The sequence below is a fragment of the Halictus rubicundus genome, unplaced genomic scaffold (genome assembly GCF_050948215.1).
Source record: "Halictus rubicundus isolate RS-2024b unplaced genomic scaffold, iyHalRubi1_principal scaffold0271, whole genome shotgun sequence".
Classification (NCBI taxonomy): Eukaryota; Metazoa; Arthropoda; class Insecta; order Hymenoptera; family Halictidae; genus Halictus; species Halictus rubicundus.
In genome coordinates this window covers 82,410-108,572 of record NW_027488812.1, presented here as the reverse complement: position 1 = coordinate 108,572, position 26,163 = coordinate 82,410, and the positions used below count along the sequence as shown (strand labels likewise).

Genomic DNA, 26,163 nt, shown 5'->3' with positions numbered 1-26,163 from the left:
TGCTCCAGAGATTCATCCGTCCGAGATCAAATATCTCAGACCAGGGTTTCGCATGTTTGACAAATTGTTTCTCTCCAGTGCCCATTTAGCTGCGATATTATTCATCAACGAGCTTATCTCCTGCTTCGACAACCGAGCCACTTGTTTGGCTTCCGTGTAGGATGAAGGGTATGAAATCGCCTTCTGGACGGCCATTAATCTAAGAAATTCATTCGTTGATGTCCTGTTCTCGGAAAATTAGTTGGATCAACAATTGCGAAGCTTGTTGGGATCGTTTATCATTATGTAAATTAAAATATCTGCAAAACTAATAATTTTTCGACATGCTCAACACTTTTTTGAAATATACAAACACGGATAGATTCGTGTGGGTTGGTACGAAAATATCCTGTTGTACAATGGCGGGACACGATTTTTCCATTGCAGCAGCTTTGATGAAATCGATGCTTTTCGCAGCTCATGGAGATTTATATACGATCGTTAAAGAGATAGTTGAGTCATTAAAAATAGTATAAGTAGACTGCGGGTTTGTATGCGTCCATAGAATTTATACATTTCAATTCGATGCAAAATTAAAATATGGTATCCGCTTCCAGCATTGAGTTTCAAGACTCTAAGGGATCAATTTTCGAGTATCCGGGATCAATTATCGAGATTGCACGTTGAAGTAGAGAGAAAAGTCATCGAGTAGCTCGGGCGATAGAATTCTAATGCGAAATAAACCAAAGACACACCAAAAAAGAGATCAAATTTATTTCCCTTTTAAATCATTTAAGCGTTTCTAGATTTTCTAAATGCTTCTATACTGTTTTGCGTTTGATCCATCCATTTTTAATTAACAGTCTTGTTAATTATTGTTCGTTTAGCCTGGGATGAATAATTCTTCAAAATATAATTGTTAAATACGATGCTCTCATTCGGCTGATGCAAAGCTTTTAAATTCCGCGAATTTGAATGTGAAGATATTTAATCTCCCGATCAAGGAATTTCGACGGAACATAACGAATAAGAGTTTAATGTTTCCGTAGGAATCGGTGTCAGGCGTGGCCAATAATTGCATTGGTACGTTTTCAGCGACGCACAGTGTGTCGAGTATATGGGAATTCGGGAAAAAAGTCATAACTCTTAAATTATGAAATTTTCGAGTAAAGTATCTTAATACTTTTTGAAATAAAATGCAAAGGCGAATCGATTGGTATATAAAAAAATTTTTTTTTTAATTATTAAAAAAAAATTTCCTTTTTAATTGCGATAACTCTTATGTTTTAATAAATTCTTATGTTTTTTTTACTGCATAAAACGTAGTTTACAATTTTAACGAAAATTTAAAAAAAAAGTACAATACTGTATACATTACTTATTCAAATCTTCACAAGGAGGAATTAAAACTTAGGAATCCTTAAGAGAATTCCTTTATTTTACCTAGAAATAAATAAAATGAATAAATTAATTAATTAATAAATTAACATAGATAATATGTTATTAAATAATATGTGTACGTACTATACTACTTCAGCTTCACTATCATCAGAACAAGTGTTTGAGTTGGAATCTGATAAGTAGGATGTTTCATTTAATAATAAATAGTCTCTTATATCTGCAAAATCCTTTTTTTCTTTTTTCGTACGTTTTTTTTTTATAATGGGCAATAATTGGATCCAACTCCAGTAGAAGACGATTTAATAGGTCTTTATTTGAATTTTCTCTTGATGTCTTGCGGGTATTATGTTCCCGAAAATATTTTATATTTTTATGTTGAGCCTCTAGAGCTTCTTCGGATAATTTGCCAATAGGAACAATTGTATTTTTAATAATTTCAACTGCATGGAAAAGTAATTTATGCGTAGTTACCGGCATCACATACCAATTATAATGTTTTAAATATAATTCTCTAGCTTCTTGAATTATTTCTTGGAATTTAATTATATTTATATTTTCTCCGCTTGAGCAAATGTGAGCAGATTTAAACCAATGCGAAATTAAAGTTTAATGTGCCACCAATTACTGTAAAAAATTCACGGGTGTACTTTGATGTACTTTTTTTAAAACTCTAATCAAAGTTGATAAATGTTAAACATAAAAAATTAGGACAAACTGCGATAATTTAAAAAAACTTTTTGGGAGATTGAAGGTCTAATAATGCTAAACACACCCTGTAAAAATCAAATTAAAAAACCAAATAGCTTGCGAGGGACGCATGTTTTAAAAAATGCGCGGAATTTGACAGTGAAGTTTCAGCCTCAATTTTAATAACAAATTGATTTATTCAGTTAAAATTTAAGGCAGTTTTAGAAACTACGTTTTGTTACGAACATTTTAGGATACATAAATTTGCAGATCTTACACTTTGATTTTCGGACTTTTTTCCATTGGACGACACACTGTGCGACGCCAGGAAAGAGAAACATTGTTCCGGTGAGGAGAGGTGTTCTCACTTTTGTTAGTTCCACTGCCATAATTCTTCCAGCCACGAGGCTCAGGGACAAACAGTTTCTCTAGAAATAAAGCATCGCCCATAGAAAGGGCAATTTTTTTTGCGCAACATAAGTCTTTTGCACAAAATGTGTGTCGCGGTGGGCACCACCCACGTGTTCTCAGCAAATACCACTCTTTTCTTCAGTTGAAACAGAAGCATACTCTTTCAGGCCGAACCCAGGCCGAGGGAGGAGAATTTAGAGGGAGAATTGCTTACAGTTTTTGAATTCATCCAGATTTAATCAGATGATTTAATCACAGATTTAATCTGTGACCAATTGATACGATTATAGAAAACATGACGACGGAGAGAGAAATAATTAACGCGTTTGCTACTAGTGTTTGCTACTAGCGGTTGTTTTGGCAACAAGCTTCATCATATGATATTCTTCAAAACGTCCTCTTTTAAAATGTGGTGTCATATACGATCGGTAAAATATCGATGGAAATATTAATAATTACAGTATAACCTCGCCTGTTGCAACCTCATTTATTGCATGAACTCCTCGTTCGTTCCACGTTCAGTGTCCCTAGATGAGGAGGGAGAGCACGAATTGAGGGGACAAAGTTACCCTCTGTTTGCAGAAGACTTGTAGAAGAGGAAATTCAAAAGAGCCAAGAACATGTGGGGAAGAGTTCCGTGAGAAGAGTGAAGGAGAGAAATGCGGACAGTGGGGCCTCATTCTCTCTCATACCACGGGCTAGGAGCGTGGAAGTAGAGGGGCGGTCTATTGACCATCCCTAGTGAGGTTAGGTTTTTAGTGGGTATGGGTACGCCGAACGTCTGCGACCTGAGCCCCACACTACCCCATTCTGGGGTGTGCGTACGGCATTTTCCCCCTCACCCTTAAAAAAAAAAAAGAAGAGGAAATTCGAGCGGCGACAAGTATTGATCTGGCGACTATGTCCGTTGCCAGGGACGCTGTTACGAGTTGCTGGATCTTGTTGCGCACCCTCGATTTTGCACACATTTTCGTATTAATACAGTGGTGAGACAACACACCGATAGAAATAATTAACGCGTTCGCTACCAGCGTTTGTTTCGGCAATATTTCTTTAAGGTGTAACATTTTATCAAACGCAACACATCCTCTTACGAAATGTGAACAATATATGATTACAAAAACGCGAAGAGTTTCTCTCTGAATCGTTCTATGCTTCATATGTAATATTGAATGTCTACGTGGGGAAAATTAATTTGATTTTTCTTGCACGAATGAAATCGCGATTGCCATACACGCGCGACAATTTCAACGACCGACTCTGTGAATTCATTTGAGGAAAATCAAATAAGAAAAACGAAATGCAGATAAAACAAGATTGTTTGCAGCGTTCGTAACGCGATCGTTATTACACAGTTCCGATGAAATAGTATTTTGAAGGAGAGTGAGAATCGAACGAGTGAATCGTTTTATTGTTCAAATAAAATACTCTGACTTTTCGCAAACGAGGACTTATCGAAATAACAAAAAAGTCACTAAAATCAAACGCGTAATTCTCCAAGTATGCAAACGATTTGGAATAAATTGAACCATTTACTGAAATAATATTTTCCTCTGTCTTTAGAGCAGAGCCTGTTACGAGGATGCTACCTGATAATTGCGTTTCTACCCCCTATTCGATGATAGTGCTATACCAGTATTACAGCGTCGTGTAATGTCCACAACTGTAATAAGACAATTTTTTAATAATTGGACCAAACGACTTTAATCTTTTCGAGATATTAGAAAAATTAGTGTCACAAACCAACAGAATTTTTTTCAAAAAATTGCAATTGGTCACAATCGTAGAGAAAAATTTGAGGGTTACTTTTTATTACCGTTTTTTATTCGGGCCTGTCTTGAATATTTAAAAACTGCATTTGGTAAATATTTGTCCTGAAGACGGAATTTTTCATTTCTCGCTAGAACATTTCTACAAAGAAAATATCTGGGTTGTATGTCTTGTTACTTGATCGTTTCGAGGTACTTCGATGTTTTATTTCGATCAACGCCATGTAGGTCATCTATGGGAACAGATGCCTGCCCCTGGCAAAACGCTTTTCCCACCAACGTGGTCGGCTAAGCTGAGTCGTACGAGGGAAAAGACGAAGGGGCACCGCAGCCCGGTAAAGATGCGAGCTGCGCGAAAGAGATTTGGTAGGGGAAGCAAGCGGCTCCTACCGTGCCATTCCATGTTTTCACAGCACATTCTTGTGCAGCGTAATTGTTTTATTCTGCATCATTATTCAAGTACATCAATGTTACTGATACGCATACTGAAAATTTCATCGAAATCGGTTGACGAAGAAAAAAACAGCGTTTTCTACTAAGGATCTCCATAAGAACGATTGAATTTTGTCAGTACTTGTAGATTGTATTTATTCTGTTTTTTTTTTATTCTATAATTATTACAGAATATTTTTTGTTTAAGAATCATTATTTTATAAATATCGCAATAATTTCCAAAGTAATTTTAAATTCTGATATTTTGTTAGATTGTCACCTAGTAATCACTTTCATATTTCCTATATGTGTAAACTCCACACAATCCAATTTTGCAAAAACTTTAACAGCTTCTATCTCAATAACTATTTGTTTGCGACATATTGTTCCTTTCAAGCTTTTTCTCTTCTCGATCAGCAGAAGGTGTCAATGTAAAAAAGAAACTGTAACAACAAGTTTCTTCGTTATAAACAATTTTACGGCAAGTTTCTCTTATAAACGTCCACCGATCCAGAGATGTAGATTCATCCCTAGGACGGATGACCGTTACTATTTATACACCCTGTACATAATCTGCTTCATACAAAGGTAATAGGGGTATCGTATAGGGGTAACAATAAAGGGAACGAGACAGGGGATTCACAGCTGCATCAGAAAGGGGATTCGCATAGTTACAAGACATTTTTAATTCGGGGGCCGGCAGGCATTTGGCCTTGACTGTCACGCTGTGTTACGCTGTGCCTTTTTTTCTAAACATTTTACGTCTTCAATAAGTAAGTAATCAATTAAAAATGCATACCACCGTGTTTGTACATGTCTTTGCTACGTCTGTATAGAGCCTTTTTTTCGATACGAACACTAAATCTCTCGAAATTAAGAGAATCTCTTAGCGGCAGCCATCTTGTGACGTCATACTTGCTTCAGAATTCGAATTTTCTGCCGAATATTACAAATTACTCCACGATGAGGTAGAAATTCGCAATTTGGACTCTATACAGACGTAGATTGGACTTTTAGGAAACACAATTGACCACTTCTAAACTGCTCATTGCAATATTGAAGCGGCAGTTTGTCTAGATTTTGACCCTTGCATACGTATATGGATTTCAAACCATGCCGGCCCCCTTAAGGGTGCGTGGCCGTTTGAGCTCTCCAATGCTATCGGAGAGTGCTATTCCTATCCTGCAAAATAAAACACTGACGAATTTTTCTCTCGAGAGTAAATCGCGACAGTTTTACTCTCAGAGACACGACTTATGTTTTTTTAATGTAATTTTTCAGCATCGTGCGATACCGAAATTCGTTTTACAAGGAAAGTTTTCCTTGTGATTAAAAAAATTTGAATCAGTGATATTTTTTAATTTCAAAATTTACGTCCACAATCAGAGACCTCAAAACGTTATATTTCAAATTTTTGCGGAAATCAAATAATTTTTGCAAATACACGACCGCCATTTTTTTAAATTTTGAGTGCAGATCTGTAACCGGCGATCCCGAAAACCTTAGAATACTAATTTTTTAACAGAACGAACAATTTCTTAACGTACACGTTCGCCATATTGGATCTGCCATTTTGTTTTTTTAAATTTTGCGTTCAATTTCGTAATCGGCGACCATCAAAACATTAAAACACAAATATTCAATTAAATCTGGGTCCATGACGGTCTTCCTGGAAATTGCAATCCGCCTAGGTAAGGGGCCACTTCTGTAAGGTCCTGGTCTGCGCAGGGACATGATCGTATGCAGGAAAAAGAAGGAGATATTGGTGGAAGATTCGCTTCCTTGTTGGTCTAGTGATGGGATATTGATCGGATTTGTTGACGCAGGCGCGACGATTGTAGCATGAGTAAAGTACAATTTTGGCTAAAATGGGGTACTTTAGTCATCCCGTATAATTTCGCAAAATGATTTGATTATGAAAAATGAATGTATAACATGTGTATGCCAATCAAATGGTAATAATAATTTATCAAAAATATGTAACACGCTTGTTTCGTCGTCTCGTCCTGGACACTTCCGGTTTTTCCTGCCAATAATAGTACCCCACTACTGTCGTCACAATATAGATACATTACTGCGCCGGACGCGCATGCGCAAAAACCCCGACGAAAATCCCCCCACTGAAGTAGTCAGGTCATCCGGCTGACGGAGCTTGCGAGTTAGTCTTGCCGAAGCCGTCGAACCGTCGAACCAGATCTACGCGATGAAGGTATGTAACTTTTTAAGTTTTATATAAAAATGTTGTTTAACCCTTTGCACTCGAAGCTATTTCAATTCCAAAATGAAACATTTCTTCCGACCTAGAATATTGCCCTCCTATATATATTTTTTCATGTTATATATACGAAAATAGTGCAACTTACTCGTACAATACCGAATGTTTAGTAATTTATTAAATACAAACAAATTTGATAATGTAAAAAATATTTTGAATAATGATACAACAATTTTTAGTGGTGCATTACAGTCATCATTCGAGTGCTAAGGGTTAATAAGACTTTTGGACACCCCCACCCCGAACCGCTCTTTTCGAAATATGACATAGATTATTCTAGTCCTTTTTTACATGCTGCACACCAAATGTTGTCGTTTTTGGCGCAAATGTCATCTTATTTATTTAATATATCTTATTTACCCGGTTACCCGAGTGCCCAGGAGATGCCCCCGCGCCGCACCGATTTTGATAAAATTTAAATATACTGTAAAACTCAATATTCTGAACTTTCTCCTATACATATAACCGCTGTTCAGCATTAATTTATGAAATATTCGCGAAAAACTGGAGTTACTACTACATTGAATTTTGCCTGTATGTGTACGTCCGAGGGGTGCGTATGTGTCAGCATGGTACGATCGCGCGACTATTTCTACAGATATATCACGGTGTTTGTGCCCTTCGGCGGCCGTTGTCACAACCAAGTGCGTCGCGGCGATCGATTTCTTCGGTTGTTTTCCCCTAAAAGTCGCGTCGCGGACTTCGCGTTTTTTTGTTTCGACCTACCTCGTTTTTAACTTTCCGGCACGTAGTCACCTCAGAGCAGCCATTTGCAATGGTCGCGCTACTAACGAACGCCATTTCTCGACGTGCCGGGTGTAAGTACGTATTATCGGGTTTGGTTTGGACTACATTTGGATTAGTTTTCGAGGTAGGTTTGAGTTAGTCTTGAGTTAGATTCAAAATTTACTGTGCAAAATTCAATGTTAGTCTATATCACCATATAAAATATATTTCTTTTGCAAAAAAATTTATATTAGGATGAAAATTGACATGAATTGTCTCTTTATTTTCTGAGATATTCGCAAAAAACTGTCTATTTTGATGAAAAATTCTGCCTATTTCGAATGACCGAATTTGATCTTTAGGGCGGGGGAGGGTTCTTTGGTTAAAATCCACAAGGAGATTTTTATTATCCACCCTATGAAATTATCGAGTCGAAGGGGTCAATGTTCTTAAACTTTGCAATCAAATTCACAGAAGTAATTTATTCATGATATACTATTGTATATGTATCCATTGAGTTCATAAACGTTAAATGAAGTCTTCACAAGTGCAAGTATTTCAGGTACAGACGATTTCTAATTGCACCGCAAACGATCCCTTCATTTATTCTGAAGTTGTCCCTACAATTTATTTTCCTTACCGCGTGTAGTAGCTTGAAAACTTTACCTTCTGCCGTTGAATACATGTTATTATTTATTTTCAGTGTTTTAAGTGTGAGGCCGGCCATTGGATGCAATGTGGGTTCGCTGTTCACCTCACTGACTGGTTCCTCGGTCACCCCAGGGCCTCGTGTTTTGTTTTCAACAGTTAAGAAGAAATTTCACAGGTATTTTCTCATTATTTCTTTATCAATGTTTTAATTTGAATAGATCTTGTTTTCTTGAATTTGGAATTTATAGGATAGGGGTCTTAGGGATTGCTATTCCCTTATAACTTCTGCGAAATATATTCTTTACGTTCCTTGAGTTTTAGTGCCTTATATATATATTAATATATACATTAATAACCAAATTACGAGAAGTGCCCGAAAACAGGCCATTTGTCCGCACTGTGCTGCGGTCTCTTTATTTTCCGAGATATTCGAAAAAAACTGTCTATTTTGATGAAAAATTCTGCCTATTTTGAATGACCGAATTTGTTCTTTAGGGCGTGGGAGGGTTCTTAAACAGAGAAACCCAAAGATCATACCGGTAGGAGACGACCTCACACACACACAAACGCAAACTTTGTCCTGTTCAAACTGCGTTGAAACTTCTGCCCCTATAATGGTGTTACGTCCCGAGTGGGACGTATTATGATTTTTAGGGGATAGGACGCAGTTTCGAACCTACCTGCATACACTGGCTACGGTTCGGGAAATGGAGGATCGTTTAAATAAATTTGTACCCTTATTTCGAAACTAACAAAATTATTGATTTATTCAAAGTGAGGTTCTGAATCAGAGATTGCAAATTTGATTTTACACATAGGGATTATATAGCGCGTATGCTAGAGTGCTTACTAGTACTTCGTTTATGACAATAATAACAATAATATTAGTATTACCGAGTCTGTGGGAGTCGCTTCGAATTTGTTCGCAAAAATAGTAGTCGCTAGGAGTCGCTTCGTATTCACTCGCCAAGTACAGGAGTCGTTGGGCACTGCAAGCACTTCGCGGAACTTTAAACTAAAAACCGAACTGGACTGCTATTGTTTATATTTGGGAGAACTGAATGGACTTTGACAAAACGTAACTCACTGGATGAAACTTTTATGACGGAATGAACTGAGTTTGAGGAGTTGGTTCCCCCTTTTTATAAGATGGACAGTCCTTTGTTTTTCAAAGATGCTGGCTCAGGAGTCTCTACCTTGCATCTTTTTACCTTCTTGATGTCTTCTGGCTAGTGTGTCGACACTCCTACTGAGGCGTCCGAAAGTGTCGTCAGTCCGCCTGTCCTACTCCGCGGGGTCGTAAATCCCGTTTCTCTTGCTCGCGGACGATATTCGGGCCTTGACGGAGTTACGGGGTAGCTACGTCTAGTTGAAATGAAACTCGACGTTTTGGAACAACACTTCAATATATTTTAACTTAACATTTACAAGTCAGTTGGCGAGGTATGACGCGTACAACGAGTTTTCTAGACGCGATCGATTTGTGTTTTCTTCGAGGTATCTTAGCTTTCTGCGGTTCGGTGTCGTGTCGTCTATAAAGTCAACTCGGGCTCTTCTTCTATTGGTTAATGGGTGGTGCATTTGGTCGTCGGAGTGGGGATGCGATTTGGTGGAATTGTGTTTAGATGATCTGAATGGATTAGGTGTGAGAGATATGGGAAAGATGGTCTGGAAAATTAAATGTTTGTGTATTGCCCCTTCAATGGGCTCGTTCACGGAGGTCTCCAAGTGGTGTCCGATGACACTCCAAATCTTGGGACCGTCGCTTCGCCTAAAGTGTTTTGGCTATCGCAGCCGACCGTGTTTATTATAACTCACTTTCGGTCTGTGTGGGACCGAACATGCCGCCCGCCTTGAACTATTTAGTTCAATAATATATACAATGTGATTTTACGATATGCTACGATATGTGTTATGATTTGTTACGACAAGATTCAAAATAAGACTATACGATAGATACATTTCGTTATAACTAGATTAAACTAAAGTTATACAAATGTAAACGAATAAGTAAGATACGAATAATGTAAAGTGTTTATGAGAACAAACAAAACCAAAAAAGGAGACACGCGAATATTGTTTATGTTCTTAACCTATGGGTTAGCTTCGTATTAATCTACGCTTTGTTAGTGATTATTCGAATATAAAGAAACGTCTTATTACATTAGATCTTACATTGATCGTATAACGGAAGTGGAGCTACGCGTTTTACACAACGTTTGTACTCTCCGTGAATCGTTTTTACGGTGACTACGCGAATGACACCGTCCTGACCAGGATGCACTGCAGTAATACGTCCGAGTGGCCACTGCAATGGGGGGGCATCGTCTTCTCTTATGATTACCAGCACGCCCACGGCAATACTCGTTGCTCTTTGTTTAAACCACTTTTTCCTTGTGATTTGCTCCTGCAAATAGTCTTTGGCCCACCGCTTCCAAAAATGTTGCCGCATTAGTTGTATATTGTCGTGATCCCGGAAGGAGAAAGTCTTTCGTTCTTAGTTGATTTCTTTATTTTATACAATTAGTGTCACGATGCGTTCGGTTCGAAGTGCGAATGAATTCTGAGCTGGTGATGCAAGGAAAAATGGGGAGAAGGATGACTTTAGGGTAGGAGAATTATGGGGGAGGAAAAGTGAAAGTCGGAAACAAGTCAAGGGATGGTCGCTGGAGAGGATGTCTGGTTTTCGTCTATTTCAAGGATGGCTAAAGTCTTGTTGCGATTTGGTTCTAAGAAGAGAAAGTAGAGAAGGAAAGGGTGGGGAAGAGTGAGAGGACGGAGAGGACGGTTGACTTTTCTATGGGCGACGAAAACTCAGTTCCGGAAGGTGATTTATTGGGTTCGGGGCCCTTATGGTTAAAACGGCGTAGGCTAGGGTAGGTATGATCGTAGGAGTGTGAGAGTATCTGACACCTCCCTCCTGTAGATTAATTTACGGATATCAAAACGTGAATTAATTAGATTCTATCGCTGCGGTCGACATTATAAACGTGGTACGGTAAAAATTAGTAATACGGAATGACAATAATATCTAGCAATAATTTTACATTAATGATATTGGTTTACATAATGATAGTATTAGTAAGTAGTTCGCATGTGAAAGATTATGAATGTGTAGATATTAATGCGTGGAAAAGTTTATATGTGCTAAGTAGGTAAATGATCTAATCTAAATATTGTTAGTAGGTCGAAAATTATAATTAATCTTAATTACGTATACTAGCAAAAGAGAACGGAAAACAATTTTTTTTTTTTTTTTATTAACGAGTTTGTAAATTAGGGATGCGGATGATATAACGCAAGAATAATAAAATTAACGCAATGATGTCAATATTAAACTATAAATACGGATCGCGATATGATGTAATCTTATCTATAATATATATATATATTTTTATTATTATTCGTGAATCGCAATGGGATTAATCCATATTTACGGAAGGGGTACGGGATGATGATCTTCTTAGTCCATGTGGTAAGGTCGGCTGGATCGAGGGATCAGCTTGGCGGTAACCATCAAAATTATGGGTTGAGCGAGGGTCAAATTCCCTCTCTTCTGACTTGGCCCTGTATTCTTCTTCCAGAATTTGTGACAACTGTGTCCTCGCCACAGGTGCAGTGTTGATGTTCGTGTTGATTACTTTGAAGCAGCAGGTATCCTTTATTGATTTTGATTCCTTAGCGAAACACAGGTGTCTCATTGTAGGCCGCAGTAATCCACAGTAGCGTAAAAGGTTGATTATAAGTATCAATCCGACAATGGATATTGTGACACTTAGTAGAACCGTGTGCCATTGGTTATGGTAGATGGTTGTCGGTTTTTTTTTAGTTGTTCTTGTAGGAGAGTATCCAGTTGAGTAACTTTGTGATTTAGATATTTAAATTCTTCTGTTCTCGTATTTGTGATTTTGATTGGTGTCAAACGTACTGGCGTAATTATGGAATTCCCGTGTGTTTTGGGACAGCAATCATCTTCAACGATGTTGTGCGGTGTTGAATTATGACTACGATTTGTAGTGACTTTTTCTGACGGTTCCAAAACTATTGTTTTTGTATAACCCTTGCATTGGGGTTGAAGTCGAATAATTCCGGCGGATGTTAGTGTTCGACGTCTTCAATATGTGTCGGAGAGCATGTCAGAGTTAATTGTAAAGGATGCACGGCGGTAAAGATCCATTCGTTGTTTTGGATGTAGTGCCACATCTCGAAATCAGGTTCGGTTGTATGAATCTGACACGATGATGGTATTCTCTTGACAGTGGAGGTGAGTAGCGTTGACTCGCATGTTGGTTGTCCAGATGTTCGAGTCACGTGTTTGATAGAACAAATGCGTTCACCGGTATCGACTGATAAACATGCTTCGAGATTTTGAAGCAATGTGTAATACACCTTATTTGTACTCAGTAAGATGTAGGGAGAACTCGGTTGGATATATGAGTAGGTATTTGAAGGGTTGAGAGGAGCAGGGAACGGTAACATTTCGTAGAGCTCGTAATGTGTTTCCTCGATTAATGGAATTTTAATATTGAATATTAATATATTATTGATACAGACAATGTTTAATTGATGCAATTTTTCGTACTTGTATATGTTGGAATATGTTAATGCAATAGGCCATTTCAATCCTTCTCTGAGAGTAATATTGTTCAATTCATGGAGTAGGTTTTGAGGGGTGATTATCTGTGGGTGTAATATGTTATGAATTCCTAATGTGATAGAATAGATAATCGTGTTGTAGTAGTCATCTAGTTCCGAAGATATTTGTGATAGAGAAAATATTTGTTCGAGAATGAGATGTCGTTTAAAAATATCGTTAAGGTAATTAGTGGTCAAATTAGAAAAGTTATTGAATAGTTTGATGTTTTCATTAAGTTTATCCTCATCAGCACGGAGGTTTTGAATAGATGAGTTGAAATTTTGGATGGTGTTGCTAATAATTGAGATTTGTTGTTTCATTAATAACTGGACATTTCTGTTTTCAAAGGTAGTTGAGTCTATTGTTTTCTTATAAAATTCGACGTCCTCGATACTAGGAGTGCCGAATAGCCAACGTAGAATATAAGCAGTGCTGTCAAATAATCCTCTTTTTGTTATCGTTTTACCTTTAATTGATTCGTTGTTTATCATGTACTTTAAAGTTTCAATTTTATCCTTAATTACTGAGATACGCGATTGTATAGTTTGAAGAGATTGGTGACAAAAGTACTCATTATCATTATGAAGTATTTGTGTGGGTTTATTTGCACACATATTTAAAGATTTCGTATAAAATCTAAAAAGTTGGTCGTATCGTCGTTCTGCGATTGTAAGATTGATATGAGTCAATAAAGTATATTGCGAGTTTGATAGTTTTATGCTGCCTACATGGTTGTAATATAATCCTACGTTATTATTTATTTTAAAAATTTCATAATAGGGTTTAATTGTGCGAGGATAGGTGGGAGTTAGTGAGAGGAGTATTAGCAATGGTAGCGTGAATCGAGAATAATAGTTCCTAATCATCCTCATTGCCTGAAACAAAAGGTTTCAGTAAATTAGTATGGTATGTGATTAGTTTCCTATTCTTTAGAATTTGAACTGTATTATTAGGATTAACCTTTGTTATTTTGTAGGGGCCTTTATAATTAGGCGTAAGTTTTTTGTTTAATCCAGGGGTATTTTGTTTATTTAAAATATATACTAAATCATCGATGTTGTATTTGTGTAAAATGATTCTGTTATCATAATAAGTTTTTGATTTTGTTTTGGACTGTATTAAGTTATCTCTTGCTATTTTTTGTGTATGATTTAATTTTTGTTTCAAATTAACTACGTAATCGTCGTAAGAATAGTTGAGTGTAGGTTCCTGAGTTATATTACTCGGTAAATATGGTTTGTTTCCGAAGAGTATTTCGTATGGAGAAAATCCGGTTGATTTATGTACATGCGTATTGTATGCTAGCATTGCAAAACTTATGTATTCGTCCCAATCGGTTTGTTTGTCATTAATCTAATGTTTTAAGTAATCTTTTAAAGTTAAATGCGATCTCTCTAGAGCGCCATTAGTCTGAGGGTGATAAGGGGAAGATACTATGTGTTTGGTGCTGAATAGTTTAGTTAGATCTTTTATTAAACGTGACATAAAATCAGTTCCTTGGTCGGTGAGTATAGATCTAGGAATTCCGAATAAGGTTATAAATTTCGACAATTCTCTGGCAACGGTTTCAGATTCATGATTCGGAATAGGAATAGCATATGAGAATTTTGTTAAGTCGTCTTGCATAGTGAGTGTTGAGGCGTGACCCTCAACGGTAATCCCTCGCAGGCCTACGGCAACCGTGCGAACAAAGACGGACCCTTGCCATAACTCGGCGGCATCTGGGGCCCACGCGAGCCGACCCGCGTACCCTTCGAAAATTGTCGCATCCTCGGATGTTTTAGAGGAATATGGCCTTTTACAGCTTGGGGCCCTCTAATAACGTTTACGACGTGTCCGAGGCCCCAGTCCCGCGTTCGAACGACGGTATGGTCAGCAAGGCCAACGCGACAATACATGCAAGCCGAAACAGATGCGGGCCAATTGGGCCTGCTCTCGCGTAGTCTCGAAGTCCCGTTAACTACTAATTCGAATTTCCCACCGGGGCTTGGAGAGGGGGGTCTCACCTCCACGACAAGAGGCGGTCCCAAAAAATATCTCTCCAAGTCCCCTCAGCCAATGGCACTAGACTTTTGCATCCCCCGCAAGTTTTCCCCGTCAACGGGGGTGGAATGAGTGGACTTCGAGGCAGCGCACAAACTGACCAAGCAGAACCATCTCAACCGTGAAAACGCGAACAACCATATTTCGACCACGATATTCTCAAGAGCTTTTTTAATCACTGTCTAGTTAGTTGTTAATTTCTGTGTTGCTCTCTATTAATAAATTACATTTTACCGAACAACGGCATCTAATTCTTTCGACGAGGTCAACTTTCGTTTAAGTTCGAAATTGACCAGTTGAGCATCGACCAACCCGTGACGATCTCAACAGTGAGTATAAAACGATTGTTGTTTAAGGTTTGCGGTAAAGGTCCGACAATATCGATTGCAAGTTTCTCAAAGGGTTTATTGGACGTAGACGTGATTTCCATTGGAGCCTTAGAGGGTCGGAAATTGGTTTTATTTATTTGGCAAGAGGGGCATTTCTTTATATAATTTTTTATGTCTTTCTTCATTGAGTCCCACTTATAAAATTCCTTGATTCTTCTATATGTTCTAAGGAAACCTGAATGACCAGCCAACTTGGAATCATGATTTTCTTGTAAGATTTGTATGATTTCGTCTTTTGTTTTAGGAGTGACGCGTTCAGTATCTAAGATAATAGGTGTAATATTCGTATCCTTGAAAATTGTTCGCGGCGATTTTGTAATGTCGATCGTATGTTTCCAGTTTTATCACGAATCTTTTAGGATTAGAGAAACGTCGCGTCAATATGTCGTTGGCCAGTTCAGCAGGAACAGCTAAGGCTGCAACGCAGCTAATATTTCAGTCTGTTGTCGATCCGTCAACTAAGTTTGAAGTCAATGCCTTTGTTTTGTCAAAATTAACGTCGCAGCTTCCAACACGTAGGTTAATGGAGATCGATATTGGAATGTTTGCTGATTTATCTTTGGCAGATCCATTGTTCTATGTTCCTGATTCTGTAGATATTATTTTAGGCGCAGATGTTTACGGACAGCTATTGAAGTCAGGGTTGAAAAGATTTTCTGATTCATCTTTAGTTGCCCAAGATACAGCGTTAGGCTGGATAATTTCCGGTACAGTGTCGGCGGATATTTCACGGCGGGCGGAAACTTCTGAGCATCTTCAGGCGTATCACAGTGTTTGGGAAGACGACTTAGATATATCGTTACAACGTTTTTGGATCCTCGAAGAGTTACCACCAATAATTGCGACTCTTGATTCTAAAGATGATGCTTGCGAAAGATTGTTTAGGGATACACACTTTCGAGATACCAATGGACGTTATGTTGTACGTCTGCCTTTCAATTCAGATCCTCCAGAAGTCGGAGTCGAGACTCGATTTATGGCTTTGAAATGTTTAGCTTCGATTCATCGACGTTTTGATCGTGATCCTGACTTAGCAATCGCTTATCGGAAGTTTATGAGCGTTTATGAGGATCTTGGTCACATGGAACGCGTCTCGTTTAATGAAATTAACAACTCGAAGGCGTGGTATTTTCCGCATCATGCGGTGGTGCGATCAAAGATCCGGGTTGTTTTTGACGCATCTCGGAAGAATAAAGGAGGACGTTGTCCAAACGATTTCCTTATGAAAGGCCCTGCTCTTCAACGCGATTTATGTCTAATTTTATTGAATTGGCGTCGATACCAGTTCGTATTCACGACCGATGTTGTTAAGATGTTTCGTCAGATTTATGTTGCGTCGGAACAGAGAGATTTTCAACGAATCGTATGGTCTCCTAGTCATTCGGATCCCCCTGTTGATTATCGTCTCACAACAGTGACTTATGGCACAGCATGTGCTCCTTACCTTGCGATTCGCACACTTCAGCAAGTAGCAATCGATGAGGGTGCTCGATTTCCACTCGGTGCTGCTTGCCTAAATTCTAATACGTATGTAGACGATATATTTGCCGGAGCAGATGATCTCTCTGATGCGTTGAAAACGCGTCAAGAACTAGTCGATATGTTACGTACAGCAGGAATTGAACTCGACAAGTGGGCCGCGAATCATAATGATTTGTTGCCTACGAAATCTTCGCAATATGAGAACATTGACCAAAAAAGCATCGCAGATGACGAATTAGTGAAAGCTCTAGGTATTCGTTGGAATCCAACGTCTGATGAATTCAGTTTTGTCGCTGTAAATTTCGAAGAGCTGATTAAAGCAATGACGAAACGAACTGTTTTATCAAACATCGCGCGTTTATTTGATCCTTTGGGGTGGCTCGCGCCGATAACGGTTACAGCTAAAATTTTAATGCAAGATCTTTGGATTGTAAAATGCGATTGGGACGAGACGTTACCTATAGACCTTCGAGAACGATGGCTCCAGTATTGCAGTTCGCTTTCTGAGCTATCGAAGTTAACCATTAACCGATGGTTAGGTGCATCTTTAAATTCACATGCACAGATTCACGGATTTTCTGACGCTTCATCGCGGGCTTTCGCTGCAGTTGTCTATATTCGAATGATTGACGATAACAATCGCGTACATGTTTCTTTGTTAACTGCAAAATGCAAGGTATCCCCTGTCAAAACTGTGAGCATACCGAATCTTGAGTTGTGCGGGGCAGTGTTGCTCGTAAAACTTTTGCGTTATGTAAAAGGTTTGGAATTTTTGCAAGGTTTCCCAATGTTTGCGTGGACCGATAGTCAAATTGTTTTGACTTGGCTTCGAAAACATCCGTGTAGCTGGAAGAACTTTGTTGCGAATCGGGTATCCTATATCCAGACTGAATTACCTAATGTTATTTGGGCACATGTACCGACTCGTGAGAATCCGGCAGATTTGGCGACACGAGGTTGTAAACCCTCTAATTTGATCAATTGTAATTTATGGTGGAACGTGCCTGATTGGTTAGTGAAGACTGACGAGCATTGGCCCAAGATGGCATCGTCTTCTCAAGTATTACATGTTGATCAAATTGTGAGCGAACCAGAACTTTTCTGTAGATTTTCCTCCTTTTCTCTGTTAATTCGTGTTGTAGCATATTGTTTACGTCCATTCAATGTTCTTAAGAGACGCAAAAGTAGTTTAACTCCATTGCCTGTTTATCTCACAGCCATAGAATTGAACGAGGCCCGAAATGTTGTGTTTAGATTAGCTCAAAATCACGCATTTGCATCAGAAATTGAACTCTTATCACATGGGAAGCCGTTACCTAAACGCAACGGTTTATGTAGTTTAAATCCGATGTATGATGAGACGGATCGTTTATTACGGGTAGGAGGTCGTCTTGGAAATTCAAGTTTACCTCACGAAAAGAAACATCCGCTGATTTTGCCGCGAGATTCGACACTTAGTCGCTTATTAGTACGGTACGCGCATCGGAAATGTTTTCACGGGGGACCAACACTTACTTCTAATATTGTGATGCAATATGCGTGGATTTTGGGTCGAAATCGTTTAGTTAAGACTGCGATCAGGAACTGTATAGTTTGTCAACGCAACAAACCACGTCTAGCTCATCAGATGATGGGTAATTTGCCTGTCTCACGAGTGACTCCGGCTCGACCATTTTCGACGTCAGGTCTAGATTATGCCGGTCCCTTTCAAATTAAAAGCTCTAAGGGTCGAGGGCACAAATCTTATAAGGGATATATAGTGCTCTTTATCTGTTTTGCGTCGCGAGCGATACATCTTGAAGCGGTTAGCGATCTTACAACTAAGATTTTTCTCGCCGCCTATAAACGTTTTGCGAGTAGACGCGGAATTTGTACGAATCTTTTTTCTGACAATGCAACTACTTTTCAAGCTGCTGATAAAGAGTTGCGAAGTATGTTTAAATCAGGTTCTGAATTTTATAAAAGCGTTGCTGCGTCTCTTGCGAATGATGGAACATCTTGGACATTTATTCCAGCGAATTCTCCTCATTACGGAGGTTTGTGGGAGGCTGGAGTAAGATCTGTGAAGTATCATCTCAAGCGTGTCCTCGGTGATAGAATATTAACTTTCGAAGAGTTTTCTACAGTGCTCGCCGAAATAGAATTGTGTCTAAACTCACGTCCAATATGTCCTTTAAATTCTGATATTGACGATTTACGGGTTTTGACACCTGCACATTTTTTGATCGGCGAAATTCCTGGTTTAATTCCTGATAAAGATTATTCCAATGTACCGGAAAACTGTTTAGAACGTTTTCATCTGCTTCAAGCCATTCGAAATGATTTTTGGAAGCGGTGGTCATCAGAATATATACAACATTTGCAAGAGCGTTCAAAATGGCGAGGTCAAACTAAGAATTTTGCAATTGGACAATTAGTTTTATTACGCGATGATCGTTATCCGCCTTCGAAATGGCCTTTGGGACGTGTGATAGAGGTTCATCCCGGTTCAGACGGGTTAGTTAGAGTCGTCACCGTTAAAACAATACCTTCTTGGATTTCTTGGTTTTGAGGTTGGCGAAATTCATTCGGAGATTGATACTGCTGTTGGTTTCGATAAGAGCTTTGATTTGGTTTAGAAACTTGTACGTTATTAATGACTCTATTACGATCAGGACCAGGTAATCTTGATCTACATTGTGATGATCCATGATTTGTTCTACCGCAAATGGTACAAGATTCTCGCCTAGCGTATTTATGCATATTTAAGGCTCGTTCTTCTGCGACGGCGGCGGAATATGCGGAATTTAAGGAGCTAAATTCTTTCCATCTCAGCATTTGAGAAATCTGAGGACAACTATGATAAACGAATCGATTTAAGGTCGTTTCTTCAACGGATTTTTTTTTTCCTGGAATTTCTAGAGGATCATTTGAATATTGTTGTATTGCGCTAAGTGCTCTTGAGGACAAGGTTAATAATCTTTGGTAGAAAGCGGTAATATTTTCGGAATGATGTTGTCTACTATTGTTTAGTTCTTCCATTATTTGACAATAATGTTTCTTATCTTGAAATAATATTTTAAGCTGTTCTTTTAAATCTGTCCAAGTACTAAAATTCTGAAGGGCAAGCTGTTCTTTAGCATTTCCCGAGATTTTTGAAAGAATGAAGTACAAAAGAGGCGTTTTCTGTCTCGCTGAAGCGAGCTCGTCTGCATTATTGCAATTGGCTATAAATTGCCCGAGTTCGTACCGGTTACCAGAAAATTCTTTTGGAATTAGGTTACATAGAAATTGTATTGGATAATCAGAGGAATTAGAGGAATTAGAGGAATTAGAGGAATTAGGGGAATTAGAGGAATTAGGGGAATTATCTGGATATGGTAAAGACATCGTGATCTGAGTACAAAAGATGATCAACAAGCAACAAAATTCAAAGGTGTATGTACCTGTCGTCTACCAGCGAAGTAGTTCCTGTGCGTGACAGCGATTGACTTCCTTCTCTGAGGGGCTGATCAGATCCGTAGACTCTCCGGTTGACACTATTAGTTCCCGTCACAAAGGATAAAAATCCACAGATGAAGAACACTTTTAATAAAGTCTTATTATTCTTCCACCACTGACAGGTCCTACCGACTGCGCCAAATTTTGTGTCGTGATCCCGGAAGGAGAAAGTCTTTCGTTCTTAGTTGATTTCTTTATTTTATACAATTAGTGTCACGATGCGTTCGGTTCGAAGTGCGAATGAATTCTGAGCTGGTGATGCAAGGAAAAATGGGGAGAAGGATGACTTTAGGGTAGGAGAATTATGGGGGAGGAAAAGTGAAAGTCGGAAACAAGTCAAGGGATGGTCGCTGGAGAGGATGTCTGGTTTTCGTCTATTTCAAGGATGGCTAAAGTCTTGTTGCGATTTGGTTTTAAGAAGAGAAAGTAGAGAAGGAAAGGGTGGGGAAGAGTGAGAGGACGGAGAGGACGGTTGACTTTTCTATGGGCGACGAAAACTCAGTTCCGGAAGGTGATTTATTGGGTTCGGGGCCCTTATGGTTAAAACGGCGTAGGCTAGGGTAGGTATGATCGTAGGAGTGTGAGAGTATCTGACAATATGCTGCCAAGACGATAGTCTGCCGACTGGTGTTTCAGTGAAGTCGTAGTCTGGCACACTTGTTAAAGGTTCACCGACAATGAAGTGGCCAGGAGTCAATGCTTGTAGGTCGTTGGGATCGGTGGACAATGGAGTGATGGGACGGGAATTCAGAATGGCTTCTATTTGGTTTATGAATGTTAGTAACCCCTCGTACGAAAGCAACGTATTACCAATCGTCCTTACCAAATGATGTTTTGTTCGGCGAACTGCTGCATCCCACAAACCGCCAAAATGCGGAGATCGTGGTGGAATAAAGTGCCAATTTATGCCTTCGTTGGCCAACGTGGTCGAGATTGTGTCGTTTGTCGTTTTAGATTTGAAAAATGCGTATATTTCTTTGAGTTCCCGGCTCGCGCCTGCGAAGTTTGTTGCGTTATCCGAATAAATATCGGAACTGATACCTCGCCGTGCAAAGAATCGCCGTAACGTTGCTAAAAATGCGTTTGTGGTCAAATCACCGACGATTTCAATGTGTATTGCTTTGGTACAAAAACATACAAAAATGGCTAAATATATCGTAACTCTATTCCGATTTCGCTGTGTTTTTTCTTTTATGAAAATTGGGCCGCAGAAATCAACACCGGATATCTTGAACGGTCTTGTAAACGTGACTCTGTCGGTGGGCAAGTCTCCCATCTTGTACTCGACAACCGGGGGTTTTGCCTTAAAACAAGTAACGCATCCGTGAATTATTTTTCGGATTATACCCTTTCCGTTCGGAATCCAGAATTTATGTCGTAGAGCATTAAGTGTGCTTTGAATTCCAGCATGAAAGTTCTTTATGTGATAGTCTGTGATAATTAGCCTTGTAACGGAATGCCCTTTGGGCAGTAACATTGGATGTCGAGCGTTATAGGGCAATTCTGATCTGGATAATCGCCCACCGACCCTCAATATGCCATCGCTATCTATGAATTGTAAGGAATTTAAACAGACGGAAAGCATTAAATCATTTATTAACAACACGTCTTTCTCCGGTGTCCGACCTGACGAGACTGCTCGTCCTTTTATCGTCTCGTTCGTTTTTCGTTTTTCGACGTTCGTTTTATCAATAATATGAACATATGAGTATTTGCATGAACAATATATACAGTGACGGATTAAATCTTAGCTTACAACTCGGCCGTCCTGACGACAAATCGTCCCGATTTACCGAAATCTTAGCTTACAGAATGGATTTAAAGGACGGAGGTTTCCGGTTACTGGTTCAGCTTTTTCTAACGCGTGGAACTCCAACAAGTATTCTTGTCTTTGAATTATTTTAACGATTAGTTGTTCTGCCCTGTGAAGTTCTACTGCTGACAATGTGCCTTTGTTGCTTTCTTTGCGTGAACTGTTATATCGAAAACGTAATATGTATGCCAAGACACGTTTTAATTTTGAAAATGACGAAAACCTTTTCATAATGTCTGATTCGAAAGTGCGCGTGGTTAGTACTACAGAGGGCCGAACCTCAGGTATTGTTGTATTGCGAATGCTCGTTTTGTGTCGCGTACCGATATTCATTTAACTGCTGTCTAAAGCGAAGAGTATAATTCATCACGCCTTCCGTCTTTCCCTGAATTATATTATACAAATTATCTCTCGCGGCGTCTGGCGGAACACTTGGGAACACGTATGTTCGCAACGCGTCGTATAATTTGTCGTAACTATTAATTTCTAAATGCCGAATGCTTCTTTCCGCTTGATCGATGATTTTAGTAGTAAGTATTATGTCAAGTAAAACATCCGGTTCGTAGCAACGAGATCTAGCGCGCTTAACCAGTCGTATAAAATCCTCAACCCCGGAGTCATCCCGTCCTTTGAGAGGTTTTATGGTGTCGACCAGGTCTTTGGCCCTTTTAAAACGATGCTCGTCATACCTGGGCTCCGTATTGTTGCTAACCCGTTGCTAACGGTAGTCGGAAGTGGTTCTTAAATGATCCGTCTCCTTCGTCCATTTCCCTTTCCTCTGCGGGATGTCCCGCGTAGGGTTGCCTGCAGCGATGTCACCATACGTAGCTGTAGTCTCGTCGTCCACAAGCAGTGGTTTTAATACTTTATGAAATGGCAGTGTTCCCTGTCTTCTTTTGTCGTTTTTAGTTGCCAGTATCGCAATATTTTGCGTAATTTTTTCCTGTTGCGTGGTCAAGGTTTGGATAGATTTCGTGAACGCCACGATGGCTTCTTCGAGAGGATTGGACATCCTGATTTTTCCCTTCTTTGGTCCGTTATACAAATCGTGACGACCTTCTGGACTTGTCCCTCAGCTTTCAACAGGTTCCGTGGATCCGGTTGTCTCCCGAGTTTTCCAGTCGTCCTCTTGTGTATATCCTGGCAGGATCGCCAAAATGTTACGGGGAAAAACGTAACTTCAACAAAGATACCGCCTAGCGATCGCGTTCCGTAGATACTCGGTCGAATAGGGGTTTAAAATAAAAGAGACACAGAATTTAGTCTAAGACTGACACGAATATTCTGGTTCTTTATTGGGGGTTCTCCGGTTTAAGTACTATTTCTTATCGCTATGGATGCGCTGGTTTTTGGGGGTGGGTGGATACAGTCATCGGGTACTATCTGCTAAGGGCAAGGTACAGGGGCGATCGGTGGCTGCTTGTTTGTTATACAATGTGTCATCGGTCCTGAGTCATCTAGTCGTTACACGTTCCAGCTCAATAGTAATAATCCGTCATAAACCGCTCCATACAGAGCAGCGCCGGGGGACGGTACCTAAACAAACCGAGTCTATCGTAGGTATGCCTATCCCCATCTCTGCCGCGGCTGTTGGCCCAATTTTTGAGGCCGAAGACCGTCACGCTACACAGTATGTGTGACCGCTGTAGCCATTATTTCGAATTCAGCCGAAAATGCGTGTGAAACAAGGCCTGTCTCTTCCACTCTGAACCAATCGGCCGCGCATTCGTATCTAGATACGTCACCGCAGTCCTGCCGGGGAACCTTCTTCTAAGCTTCGCATCAATACAATGTCATCACTTCGAACCCATACGAAATGGCGTCTTGACACCCTCTACAATCGTGTAGTAGTGGGCGGTAACAGTTTAATATCTTAGTCCACTCCTATAATCCACACTGTATACGAAGGCGGCGATGAATGGTTTCCCCGATGCCTTCTCTCAATATGTAGTATATAATATTGGGCACCTTGGTGAGGAATAGGTTGTACACTGTTTGGTATAATAACTTTATTCCTCTATGGTATGTAGCGGCCCGGCTGCCGCCACACCGCTCCCTCTTGTATACCGAAGGGTACCAGGGTTTTTCCAGGGAGACACCGGCGTGACCTCGGTATGGACATACCTGGTACCTTCCTCTGCGCGGTTAGACTGTTATAAATAGCGCCAAAAAGCCTACCGAGTTCAGTTGGTTGCTCGCTGCCGTTCAGGACCACTCCTGTCAAACGTTGTATCATCACCGAAATAATAAACACCGTGTATACATCCCAAGCGACTTTCCTACCGCGTGTTATCGAACCAGTCTCTACAGGTACGATGGTTCGCGTTATAACTGTTCGTTTCGAGATTTCTTAAATGGTACTTGGTGGTTCGCGATATATGTTTATTTCGGAGAGTTCGTCTCGTCCGTCTGCCTGTTCGACTTGTATCTGCTCGGTCTTGTCGTGTCCTGTCTATCGTCAGTTCGGTTTTTTCGTGATTGGATGATTTTGGATTTAGGTGGGAAAATATAGTGTTTTGTAATTGGACGTGGGTGCATTGGGAGGAGTTTTGAGTTGATGGGAGTGGGAGACTGTCAGGGATTCCTGGTTTTGTCTCCGTTCGTCAATGGCGTGATTTATTACTGTGTTTCGTTCGTCGTTTCGTTAGTTTGGTCGCATGTGCTGTCCATCTGTCGGGGTCAAGATTGTCGAATTGCGGTGGTCGTAAACTTATTTTTTCGGTCGTTTATACCTAGTTCGCACGTGTTTTTAATGGGACATCCCCTTCAGGTATGTCCCTTTGTCGCCTGGAGGAACGGTACGGTACGACCTTCGGTGTTGCCGTCGCAACACACAGCTTACATCCAATATCATGGAGTTAATCACACGGGAATTTCTTAGTAAAAATAGTATCTATTGAGTCATTGGTGTTCGGTGCGGATTTTTTGAAAATGACACGCGGACGATTGTTCCGCCCAAGGTCGTAAATCTTGGGCCCGGTGGTCGCGGACGCGTCACTCCCGATACCGCCGCGGTTTACTGTCCGCCAAATCAATTTTGGACAGCTGTTTCAAATGTTGATTTGCTGAATTTAGTCGGAAGCGCGTTTCATCCCAGACCTGCTAGAGGATTCGTCAGTAAGGCTGATCTTAGCAGGCCCTGCCTTAGACGCGTCGGTTCGTCTCGTGTGATTGTTGGTTTCGATCGCGAGAGCGTTCCGCGTCGGATCTTGGTTGCACGCGCGATGCAAGATGTTCTTGCAACGCTATCACGAACAGAAGTGAGCTCAGATCGAGCGATCCTCACGAGCATTGTTTCTGACAAAAACCGTTCGTCCTCACGAGAATTGTTTTGACAAAAGCTGATCGCTTGCCAGGCTCGCATAGCCCGACGACGGAACCCCGTCAAAGCAAAACTGAATGTTTCACGTTTGAATCAAACTAGTGAGCGTTTGATTTTTAGGTGAGACTCCTTTATGTATTGAAAGGGTAGTCCTCATGGAAGAGGGAGTGCACTGATTGGTTCTGCTGAATGTTGCGTTACCCAATCAGCGCATCATTGACTGATTGTCACCCTGTTTGGGTAATCTGGATGGGCTTGCCCTGGAGAGTATAAGCTGATGCCGGTCTCTCAACAAGGCTGACCCTTGACACTTTTGAACAGTGCCCTTTTGTTTTGGGTGGTCCTTCGTAGGACTTAATTTATGACATCCCGCAACCATAGGAAGTGACCACAAACGAAAGGCAGGCTGTGATGCGAGCCTGGATAGTCGTCACTGTTGCGCCGTGCCTAATCGTTGAAGGTGATCACTTAGTTACGAGCGTATCATAAACAATTGTCCGAAGGCAAGCACCACTTGAATTGTTCCTTGCGACGGAACAATTGGGAAACAAGAATGCACAGGTTACCTGAAAGATGGCAACAAGTCCTTACAAATAATGGAAATTATATCATTGAATAATATTAAACACGTATTTTTATAAATTGATTCAAATGTTTTCTTTAAAAT

General features: G+C 40.0%; 1 protein-coding gene and 1 long non-coding RNA gene across 2 annotated transcripts in view; both read left to right on the top strand.

Moving 5' to 3' along the window:
* The window catches only part of LOC143364104 (uncharacterized), a 59,208-nt gene extending 52,374 nt beyond the window's left edge, over positions 1-6,834 (top strand). The window contains exon 3 of the long non-coding RNA XR_013083994.1: positions 6,746-6,834. This is a non-coding gene — a long non-coding RNA (uncharacterized LOC143364104). The remainder of the gene's footprint in view (positions 1-6,745) is intronic.
* An 8,765-nt stretch (positions 6,835-15,599) lies between these two features.
* Positions 15,600-19,298, top strand: LOC143364109 (uncharacterized). Its single transcript, XM_076804610.1, has 3 exons — positions 15,600-15,610; positions 15,739-19,081; positions 19,170-19,298. Exons 1-3 carry the CDS (start codon positions 15,600-15,602, stop codon positions 19,296-19,298), a joined length of 3,483 nt encoding a protein of 1,160 aa, XP_076660725.1.
* The last annotated feature ends 6,865 nt before the right edge of the window (positions 19,299-26,163 follow it).

Excerpts from the sequence above, each read along its gene's own strand:
- LOC143364109 (XM_076804610.1), top strand. Across the intron at positions 19,082-19,169 it reads CTGATATTGACGATTTACGG|AACGTTTTCATCTGCTTCAA; the intron begins GTTTTGACACCT and ends AAAACTGTTTAG.